The following is a 10,973-nucleotide window of genomic DNA, read 5'->3' on the forward strand; positions in this document are numbered from 1 at the left end:
CTGAGGCCTGCACCCTGCAGCTCACCCCTGCCACGCCCCCCCGCCCACAGTGCCCACCACCTCTGTCTCTCCAAATGTCATCTGCCTCTGAGCTCAGCGCCCGCCCCAAGCTTGCAGTGACTATTCCCCTAGGAGGGCTGCGGGCCCTGACAGCTAACCTGTCCCCTCTCCGCCTCCCCCCCCAGCTAGCGCCCACTGCCCGAGAGCCCCCAGAAGCTCGGCGGAGAGATGGCCGCAGGCGTGATCTGGCCTCTCTGTGACTTCCGGCTGCCTCTGCCGTCCCACGGGCCCTTCCTGCCCTCAGACCCGGAGCCCCTAGACACTTCTGAGGAGGAGGAGGAGGAGGAGGAGGAGGAGGAGGAGGAGGAGGAGGAGGAAGAGGAGCTGGAAGTCGAGGGGCCAGAGGGCCACAGCCCGGCCCCCCAGAGCTCAGGTTGGGCCCCAGAAGTGGCCCCTCTGGACCCCAGTGGCCCAGAGACGCCGCTGCAGCTCCTGCGGTTCTCCGAGCTCATCAGTGGCGACATCCAGCGGTACTTTGGCCACAAGGACCGGGGGCAGGACCCCGACACCTGCGACATCTACGCTGATGTCCACACGGCCAGCAGCTCAGCCAGGGAGCTCTCCTGCACCAACCTGGTGCGCCTGGCCCAGGGCGAGGCCCCAGAAGACAACGAGGCCACTGAGCCCGGGGTCTGCTCCCCTGGGGCCCCTGAGGGGCAGGCGTGCGGGCCGGGCCTCGGTGGGGAAGGGCCGCAGCCGCTGGGACCCCTGGCCGAGCTCTTCGACTACGGGCTGCGGCAGTACTCGGGGCCCAGGGCTGCGGCCGGCCGCCGACTCAGGCTGGAGAAGAAGTATGGCCACATCACCCCCATGACCCAAAGGAAGCTTCCCCCCTCCTTCTGGAAGGAGCCGGCACCCAGCCCCCTGGGTCTGCTGCACCCCGGCACGCCTGACTTCAGCGACCTGCTGGCCAGCTGGTCAGCAGAGGCCGGCCCCGAGTTGCTGGGCTGGGGGGGCCAGGCCCTGGAGGGGGTGCAACTGGCTGAGGCCTAGCGATTGAGCAAGGATTAGTGGGGGTGAGCTGAGGGCAACAAGGGTCCGGACTCTCCTTATTGCTGTCCTTGTCCTGAAAGGAGCCCTCGGGGACCTCCAATCAGGGCAGCCACCAGAGGACAAATCAGCTCAGGTAGGGACTTCCCAGGCCAGGGCAGGGAATGGGCAGGGGCCACCCAAGAGCTCTGCCCAGAGGAGGGAGGATGGGGCAGGAGCTGCAGCCTCTTGGAGGCAGTGGGCTCAGGGCGTCTACACGCTGGCAGTGGGCAAGCCACATTTCCTCAAGGACCAGCCCCCAAAGTTCCAGTCAGTGGTGAAGGGCAGCCCTCCACACTGCCTGCCCAGCTGGCCCCAGGGTGGCTCCTCCTCGTGGCACCTGCGGCAGGTGGCAGGGCCAGCTACCATGGGGGTGAGGGCTTTCTTGGAGGGGCAGGAAGGGGGTCACCGTCTGAGTGGCCAAGCTAATGCGCTGTTGGCTCCGGGTGGGGCTTGGGCCGCAGTGCCTGTGGGTGGGAGGCCCTGGGGAGCGGTGGGGCCTGGGGCTCAGCAGCCAGGACAGGAGCAGGGGTTCTGGGAGTCTAGGGAAGGTCCTCTTGGCCATTCCCCTGCCCAGGGCCTCCTGAACCCCTGGAGGGAACTCCAGTCTCTGACAGGCGTGGGGCGGGCATGTTTATTTCTGGGAAAGGGGCAGGGACGAGGGCTAGTGGTCGGGCTTCTAGCCGAGGGGCTTCTCCCAGACCGCCCTCGGCCTCCGCCGGGCCACCAGCTTCATGAGGACCGCTTTCCACTGCAGCCACCTGCCCAGAGACACGGCTCACGGCCTGGACCCTGCCTCCGCCCACTGCCCTCGGGGTCCGCCCAGCCCCGAACCCGGGCCTGGAGGGGGCTCTGGAAGGCGGCTCCTCGCTGCCCACCTCACGGCCTGATACACGCCCCAGTGGTTCACGGGGACCACCTCGTCAGGGGCCACGTCCTTGATGAAGAACTGCTGCCTCACCAGGGACATGAGGACCCTCCTGCTGCCTAGTGTCAGGGCCCAGGGGCCCTCCTCGCTCCACAGGTGCATCACGCTTGACCGCAGAGTGGCCATCTCCTCTGTGCGCTGTGGATGCAGGAATCAGACCAGAGGGGCGGGACAGCCAACGGGATTTATCTCCCACCGGGCTAGGCTGGGCCTTATCTGCCCGGAAACTCTGATTGGGCCAGACACGCAGACAGACGGCTGGGCAGACCAAAAAGCTAGGGGGTGGCCAGGCTGGGGGTGGTGAAGGCAGCTGGGAGTCAGGCTCTGCACAGAGAAAGGCGGCCCACCCACAGGGCCTGGTAAGCCCTGGAGCTTGGGTGGGGGGGCGGGGGCATGGCCAGGGCCCAGTTCAGGAGCCACCTCTCACCCGCTTGGTTTCTGTATTAAACTTGAGATTCTGGATGGTCTTGTTGTCCTGGATGCTGCTTTCCAACTTCATCATTTGGTTCTGAAACTAAACACGGCCCCCATTCGTGGGCACAGACGCAGGAAGTCTGCAGACCTGGGGGCGGCCCCCGCCCTAATCACTCGTGGCAGGAGCCGGCCTCCAACACATGGGTCCTCACCCCTCAGTGGGAGCCGGCCGCATCACTCAGCCCGATGACGAGGGGGGACCCGGCCAGAACTCAGGGCTGCTCTTTTCACTGACTGCTGATGCACCTCAGCATCTGGGGGCTCCAGACAGGAGCCCCAACTTGGTACTTCCAGAGGCTGATATGTGCAGAGCCACCCAGCAGGACGGCTGGTTCCATGAGCCTCGCCCCCCACACTCCCAGGGGGGTGTCCTGCATCTGAGCCTCCCTGGGTTGGGGGAGGTCTGCCCCTGTCTGAGCCAGCCCCCAACCGCCCCCCGCCCAGTGTGCCAGGCCCAGGGGCCCAGGGGTACCGTGGCCAGCTTGCCCTGGATCTCGGCGATCTTCCGCCCGGGGTTGCCCTCTCTGAGCAGCTGCACAGAGGACAGCAGAGCAGCCAGCTCCTGCCTCACGGCCTCGCCCTCGAACTCTCTGTGAGCACAGGAGGCCAGGGCTGCCGGGCTCTGGGGGGCATCTGGGGGGTGGGGCAGCTGCAGGGAGGAGGCCCTGGGCAGAGCATAGGGTGCTTGGCACTGCCGCCCCGCCAGTGGGCACTGGGGGGTCCCCAGCAGGTGACAGAGTGAAAGGCTGCCCCCAGCAGGGGCCAAGCCCAAAGCGGGGCCAAGCCCAAATCTGGGCCAGGCCTGGGGTGGGGAGGGGTCGGGGCTGCCACAGGTGCAGGGGCTTGGGGAGGATGGACCACTGTCAGGAAGCCCTGTGAAGCAGCAGGGTCATTCTGAGATGGCTGTGCCCTCCTGCGGTGGGACCAGCCCAGTCCCTGAAGGTCCTGCCAGGCTGTGACAGGGAGCCGGGGGCCTCACCTGGCTTTGGCCTCGGTGGAGATCTTGAGATCTGAGTCACTCTTGTGAAGGATGCACCTGTTGGCGACGGCCTCTATCTAAAATGCGGAGCCGGTGGGCGGCTCAGGGTGGGCACAGCGGGGAGGGGGAGGCCACCCCAGCCCTCACCCACCTGCTGGGGCAGGATGTCCACTCTCTGCTGCACCTCCCGTAGATGCGCCTCGGCCTCCTCTCGACACCGGGCCAGGCCTTCCTGCCATCACTGCTCTGCAACTCCCCACTCACTCTGTACCTGGGGCACGGACACCAGTGAGGGCTGGAACCCGCCCAGAGAGGGAGGGTGGACAGGCAGACAGACTGGCCCCACTGGAGCCATAGTCAGACCCGAGATGGCCAGACCCACGCAGCAGAGCTCCTGGAGGGCACAGGGCCCCTGCCTCAACTCGGAGCATGTCCACACTGACCGGACACAGCCTGGGTGGCCTGGCCTGGCACAGTCTGGGTGCCCTGGTCCTCCCAGGCAGGGCCACCAGGCTGAGCAGAGCCACATCCCTAAGAAGGCCTGGCTTCACTCCCTCCCCTGAGCCAGACCCAGCTGCCTGTGAGTCGGCAGCGACAGAGAACAGGCAGCTGGCCTACACGCACAGGATGGGGGACCCAGCCCCGCTGCCAAAGGGTGTATACCTGTGTTCACGGCAGCACTAAGGGCATCAGAAGGACACCAGCTCAGTGTCCATCAGCTGACAAATGGATAAGCTATGGTCCATCCACACAGTGAAATGTGACAGCCATAAAAAGGAAAGGAGCACTGACACATGCCACAAAGTGGATGAACCTCAAACACGGAACGTTCAGCGAGAGAAGCTCACAAAAGGCCACAGAACACTTGATTCCATTTATATGAAATGTCCAGCGCAGGCAAATCCAGGGAGACGGAAAGCAGACCAGTGTTTGCCAGGGGCTGGGAGAGGGGGTTGTGACCTCTAATGCACGGGGTTTCCTTTTGGGGGGATGGAAAAGTTCTAAAAGTGATTGTGGTGGTGGCTGTACGACTCTGAATACACAAAGAACCACGGAAGTACACACTTGGAAAGGGGGAATTGTCTGGTGTGTGCACTGAACCTCAATAAAGCTGTTAGAAAAAGAGCAAAAAGAACCCAAAGGTGTAGGCTGCTTTGCTGGTCACTCAGTGGAGACCCCGTGTGGTTGGGGCCCTGAGCCTTGTGGACAGCTGTTGGGTGGGTTGGGACCCGCCGCACTGAGGGGCAGCAGGACCCCTCCCATCTAGGTGCACCTTCCCCGGGCTGCTCTGTGCACTCACCTCGCACAGCCTCAGGCTCAGCGTCTGCTCCTGCAGGTCCAGCCTCCAGCTCAGGGCCAGGAAGTGGTCACTCATGTCCTTCACCTGCCTGACCAGCTCAGCCACGGACACCTCCAGGGCCTGGCTCTTCTCTCGGAGCTGTGGGAGGCCGGGCTGAGTGTACTGCCTGCATAGGCGGGGAACCCTGCGGGCCCGGCCCTGGCCCTGCCGCCTCACCAGCTCCAGGGCACTGTGCATCTCCTGCTGGGCCAGCTCGCTGGCCAGCTGCATGGCCTCCAGGCTCTCCTGTAGGTAGGTAGCCAGCTCCCCGGCCCGGCTGTTCTCCAACTGCCCCTTAGCATCCCTGGGGGTGGGTGCCACTGAGAGAGACTGTCCCTCAGCCAAGGCTGGCCCACCCCTTGGCATTGGGCCAGGGCAGCGAGCCCTGCTCCTGGCTTCAGAACCTTACAGGTGCCCCCAGGGAGAGGATGAGGGTCATCACAGGGACCACCAAGACGGGGCTGTGTCCACCGCTGCCATTCAGAGCTCCCCCGCGAGGGACAGGCTCGGGGAGGGATGGGAGCCCCCCACTAAAGGGCAGCTTCTCTGCCCCAGGGCACCCCACTGGGCCTCGAGCCAGGCTCAGGACGTTGGGGTCAGGGGAGCAGGGCTGTTCTCACCTGCCCCGCCTGAGGCCCCGCTCGGACACCCACCAGGCCTTCTGCTCGGCCAGCAGGACATGGCTCAGCGATGCTTGGTTCTGACGCACGAACTCGGTCAGCTGGACCACAGCCTTGTCCAGGCCCCGACACTGCTCCAGGAGGTGGCACTCTTCCTGCTGCCGGACAGAGGCAGCCTGAGACCTGCCCAGCTCCAGCCGGGTCCCCGCCCGTGCCAGTGCCCGCCATGCCACCCACCTGCCTCTGCCCCTGCAGGGCCCGAGTGCACTCTGTGTCCAGCTCCCAGAGTTGCTGCCACTTGCTCTCCAGCTCCTCCTGCAGGCTGCTCTCCACCCGCAGCCGTGCGCTCTCTGAGGCCTTCATCCTCTGTGGGGAGACCCCGCCCGCCGTGAGCTGGGGAGAGGGGGACTGGTTGCCCTGCCGTCGGCAGGCACCTACCTTCTCCAGGGCCAGAAAGCTCTTCTGTAGGAAGCTGCATAGCTTGGCCTCCCTCCTGAGAAAGCGGAGGCTCATCTCCTCCCTGAGCTTGGTCATCTGGGCCTGTGGAGTGGGGGCCACATGGTCACCGTGCACCTCCCCATGGGCGTCCCCCTTGCCCATCCCCATACCCACAGTGCCATCAGGGACTTGCTGTTCTCCTGCCCAACCATCTCTGTCGGAGGGGACCCTGGTCCCGTGTGCCCTGCAGGGGTGGGCCCGTCACACCCTCCTCAGGAAGGAAGGCAGGGCAGGCAAGGGCCATATGTCCCAGAGAGCCAGGCGCAAGGGCTGTGAAGGGTCTGAAGGCCACGCTCCACGGGCCCAGGACACACATGGTCCTCACAGTGACTGCCAGATCCCACCAGAGGAGGCGGCAGAGCAGCCATCGGATCATACCCCTGCCAGGAGCCCCGGGCAAGGAGGCTGAGTATACATGTGAGCACACGCTCACACATGAACACACACTCATGCACGTGTGCACATCCCCATTCACACGTGTGCACACACACACTGTCTGCCCTCGCCCTCCAGGCCCAGGGTGGGACCCCTTCTCTCTTCTCCCTCCATCAGCTCCTTTCCTGCTGCACCAAGGGTCTGGATGCAGGAGATCGGGGTCTAGGCCCACAGGCACGAGGCACCCTCTCCACGGCCACAAGTCCTTCTAGGGCCGGGAGGGCTGCCCACAGCCCAGAGCAGGTGTGCCCTTAGCCCCCACCAGCCTCCCTGCCCCACGCAGGGTGACCCGGAGCAGGGCTCGGCTGTTTCTGTGAAGAACCAGAAGGCAGAGGTTTGGCGTTTATGCGCCACAGGATCTCTGTCATAACCCCTCAGCTTTGTGGTTCCTGTGCAAAAGCAGCCGTGGGCAACAGTAAACGAATGGCCATGTGCCGATAAAACTTTATTCACAAAACCAGGCAGCAGTGGCAGGGCGCTGACCCCAGCCCCAGGGTGCACTTGGGGAGATGCGGGCCAGCCAGGCATCGGGGATCCCGGGCCCTGTTGTTGCCTCTGCCTCTCGATGGAGCCAAGGCACCAGCTTCCCACAGGGCAGCGGGAGGGGCACGCATGGAGCTGGGCAGCTGAGCTATGAGGGCAGCAGCTGGGGACGCGGCACAGTCCCTGGTCTCTATTTGCAGAGCTGAAGAGGCTGGGTCCAGAGGCACCCCACCCTGGCCCCTGCCCCACCTTCTAGGCCACACGCACCAGCCCGGGAGCAGGGCCACCGGAAGACGTGTCTTCAGGAAGGGACTTCCACTTTGCACGGAGGGAAGCATTGAAGCTGGAAATGGCCAAGGAAGGGGCCTCAGGCTATGAGATTCTATTTCTTGATCTGGGTGCTGATCACATGGGGAAGGGGAGCAGTGGCCGCAATGGCACTCGTGCTAATGATGGACTTTCTGTGATGGAGGACGCACTCCACCTCAGCACAGCCAAATCGGCAGCCACCAGCCACAGGTAGCGACAGAGCACTGCGATATGGCTCGTGTGACCAAGGAACTGAGTTTTAAATTGCAACATACAGAGCCACCCGTGGCCAATGGCCACCGTAGTGGACAGTGTAGGACTTGGGGGTCGGCCACCAGGTCCAAACACATGAACAGAGCCAAAAGGAGAGCTGGGGTGAAGGAAGACCCCAGCAGTGGAGAAGATGTGGGATGGGGAGAGTTGGGGGTCTCCTGCACAGACCGTCTTGCTGGCAGCTTGCTGGCTGCTGATGCCAGAGCCCTGCCTGGGCCTGCCCCTGGCCTCCCGGGTACCTGCATCCTGGCCACCTCATGGTCCACCCTCTGGCTGGCCTCCTCCTGGCTCTTCTGCAGGGCCCCACAGGTCACCTCCCGGTCCCTTTCCTCCTGCTTCAGCTTCTCGGTCAGCTCAGACAACCTAGGGGCAATGGCTGCAGGTCACAGCAGCCCAGTCGGCCAGAGGCCTGATGGGGAGCCTCAGGGAGGCTGGTGGGGCCCTGGACACCAAATCCTTTTCAGGCCAGGCCTGCATCCGGGGGGCCCAGGCTGACCTAGCAGGAGGTCCAACCCTGCCCAGGTAAACACACAGAGAGGCCAGAAGCCCACTCTGTGTCCCCACCTGGGACAGAGAGAGCTAGGCTCCCCGTGAGCATGACTGACGGGGAAGGGGAGGGGGTGGGGACCCTGGGCTGGAGGGTCACCTGCCCTCCTTGAGGACTCCCACACGACTCCTCGGCGGGTCCAGATACAGCTTCCTGAGGGGCCCACCTAAGGCTGGCCTCCTGCTCGGCGCCCTTCCGCTCAGAGTCCTGGAGCGCCTGCTTCCTCCTGATCTGGGTCAGGGCCTCCCGGACCTCCACCAGCCTGGCACACAAGAACTGCTTCTGCCTGGGGCCTGCCCTGCCACCTCCTGGCAGCCAGGAGCAGGCTGGGCAGCCTTTGGGGTGGGGGTTCAGCCAAGGGGCCCAGCAGCAAGCCTTCTGCCCCTTTCCCAGGCTCCACAGCCTGCCGGGCTCCAGCAACCTGACCTTCTGGAGTTGGGCCGTGGATGTGTTTGCTTACCTGAGCAAGATACCAAATTGGAGGCAACAAAAGCCAGGGGCTGATGCCCAGGCTGGCCTGGCAGCAGCCGCTGCTTCCCCAAAGCCCCTCTCCCTCCTGTTAAGCCTGCTCCAAGGGTGCAGGGGTACCTCTTGTTCAGGGTCTGCATCTGGTTCTGGTTCTGCAGGCTGGGGAACTGCAAGGTGGAGGGGTGAGCTGAGTGCAGGCCAGAGGCCCTCCCAGCTCGACCAGCACGGACACGGGGGCCCACGGACTGGGACCCGAGGCCCTGGCCTGAGCAGCAGGGGCTGAGTGGGGCTCAGGGTCCAGGAAACAGCTGCCCTGACACCCGGGGATGCCGCCTCCCAGCCGACGCGTCTCACCTGGAGAGCCTCCTTCTCGGGGGCCTGAGCCGCCTGCTGCAGCCTCTTCAGCTGAGTCCTGCAGCTGCAAGCAGGCGTGCACCTGCAGCAGCTCCCGCAGCAGGCTCAGCGTGGTGTGCTCGCAGCAGGCCTTGTGTCCCCGCAGCAACACCACCTCGGCCTGCAGGTCGGCCACCCTGGTGGGGTGAGAAACGGGCTGTGTCGGCTGCATATGCGGGGCACTGACTACGTGGCTCCCCCGCCCCTGGTCCCCAAGGGGCTCACCACTGCTCCAGCTGCTTCCAGCGCTTGGGGGTGTCCTGCTCTGTGACCGAAGCGGTGGAAGGCAGGCAAATTGACTCATATCTCTCCGAGATCTCTTCCAGACTCAAGGGCTCGGAGCTGGCCAGCCCTTCCTCCAGGAGGAGCTCCAGGTCCTCCGGGGTGATGGTGCCCGGCTGGGAGGGTGGCGAGGTCCCTGATGAGGGGTTGCTGTCTGCCGGCTCTATAAGAAGGTACCTTGGGGTTTGCCTTTAGAGCCAACGGGGGGAGATGCTCGCAAATGGAGCCCAGGGTAACAGGGACCCAAAACCTTGCTGAGTGCGCCCACTGAGCTCACCGTGGCTCATCCCGCTGGGTCCCACAGCGAGGCCCAGCTCTGTCTATGTAGGAAGCTCAGGCTCAGAAAGGTCCAGGGCCCCACCTGAGGACACAGCATTGGGCAGCAGGAATGGGACAGTGCCTGCCTGGCCAGCTCCAGATGGAGCGCCTGGGCTCTGAGGAGAGCTGGGGGTCAGGAAGCAAAGCCGTCCCACGTGGCCCAGACCCTCGTGCAGGCTCTTGCCTGGTGGTCCTCCCAGCTCCGCCTCAACTCACCTGATATAGCTTTACCGACAGCCCTGCCTGTGGTTTTGGCCGTTGCCAAGAAGCCCTGGGCCTAGCACCCCACGGCTGCCCACAGCTGGACCCCAGGGCGGTTGGGGGAGGGGGTAGGGGAGGGCAGAGGGAGGCAGGAAAAGTCAGAGCTGAAGGCTCTGGGATCCAGGGGGAGCACGTGAGGTGTGAAGTGGTAGCTCTGCCCTCACATCTCTCCTTCCAAGACAAAACCAAGGTAGGCAGGGCAGCGGGCGCTCTTCTGGAACCTTCTTTTTCTCACCAGAACCTCCTGACTTCACGGCCCAACTGCCGGTGGAACCTGAGCCCTCAGCTTTCCCATTCCGTCAAGGCCTCCCCAACTGCCCATTTTTGGAAGGATCTGAGCGGGCACCACTTGGCCAGCCAGCAGGGGTGGCTGCTGGCCTGTCACGGGCAGGAGCCCCCTGGCCTGGGCAGGAAGGGAGGGAGGCCCAGGAGCAATCACTGGCCCTCTGGTCAGAGAACCCAAGCAGGGAGGCTGGAGCCCAGGACCTGCTGAACACAGCCAGCCCAGCAACCAGGCCGAGGGCACAGGGTGCCACAGGGGGACATGGCGTGAGCAGAGCCACCGAGAGAGGGTGCCGGCCACAGAGCAGCTGCACTGGTGATTTGAGCAACCTCAGCGAGAGAGACAGGTGGAGTGAATTTTAGCAGTCTGCTTTATTTAACCCAGTCCTAAAATATCACCCCCTCAACACATAACCAACACCTGAGCAGCTGAGAACACAGCGCCTGCGCTCTCCCCACGCCGGGTCCTGAAGCCGGGTGCGCTGTGGGCTGTCTTGCTTCAGGCCAGCACTGACACTCAGGTGCCTCACCCTGCCCAGGTGGCCCTGCTCTCTACTGTTGCCCAGACCCGCCCACGAGGGCTGTTGGGGGGCTTCCCTGTGACAAGGTCAGTGTCTCACAGGCAACCCCTTGCCCAGGAAACCCGACGCCCCGCAGCCACACCACACACCTTGGAGCCCAGCAGGGCAGGGGTGAGGCAGGGCTGCGTGCTGACGGAGCGGCCCGTGTTTTGGGTGCACCTGAGCTTGCAGACAAGGATGGTGGCCAGGATGCAGGGGGAGGGAAAGAGTGCCTTCCCTGAGGGCTCTGCAGCAGCCCCAGGAGCAATGTGGACAAGGATGCAGTGGCCAGGGGCCTCCCTCCCATGGGTGTGGGGCGGCCCCAGGTGCTTCCCCACCTGTGGGTGTCTGAGCCTCTCGCCTGCATCTCCCTCAGGGGTGTCCCCGCTGGGGCACTGCCCACCTGCACCACACATGAAGGAGGGCCGCATCCTG

At 64.5% G+C, this 10,973-nt stretch overlaps 2 protein-coding genes across 2 annotated transcripts; one reads left to right on the forward strand and one right to left on the reverse strand.

Annotated features, from left to right (window-relative positions):
• The first annotated feature begins 228 nt into the window (after window positions 1-228).
• PERCC1 (proline and glutamate rich with coiled coil 1) lies at window positions 229-1,053 on the forward strand. The gene has a single exon (XM_059896347.1). The coding sequence runs from the start codon at window positions 229-231 to the stop codon at window positions 1,051-1,053; it is 825 nt and encodes a 274-aa protein (XP_059752330.1).
• Window positions 1,054-1,761: 708 nt separating this feature from the next.
• Window positions 1,762-10,969, reverse strand: CCDC154 (coiled-coil domain containing 154). Its single transcript, XM_059898682.1, is given in 18 exon segments — window positions 1,762-1,850; window positions 1,968-2,155; window positions 2,445-2,531; window positions 2,964-3,081; window positions 3,471-3,547; window positions 3,622-3,741; window positions 4,771-4,908; window positions 4,987-5,113; window positions 5,463-5,587; window positions 5,667-5,795; window positions 5,868-5,969; window positions 7,667-7,790; window positions 8,141-8,236; window positions 8,563-8,609; window positions 8,797-8,854; window positions 8,856-8,972; window positions 9,061-9,306; window positions 10,719-10,969. Coding segments are annotated over 18 exon segments (2,232 nt in total). The 3' UTR covers window positions 1,762-1,768.
• Between the last annotated feature and the right edge of the window lie 4 nt (window positions 10,970-10,973).

Source organism: Balaenoptera ricei, chromosome 15, assembly GCF_028023285.1.
Source record: "Balaenoptera ricei isolate mBalRic1 chromosome 15, mBalRic1.hap2, whole genome shotgun sequence".
NCBI lineage: Eukaryota > Metazoa > Chordata > Mammalia > Artiodactyla > Balaenopteridae > Balaenoptera > Balaenoptera ricei.

Bases quoted from the DNA above. Each gene is read 5' to 3' on its own strand.
- PERCC1 (XM_059896347.1), top strand. From the start codon at position 229: ATGGCCGCAGGCGTGATCTGGCCTCTCTGTGACTTCCGGCTGCCTCTG.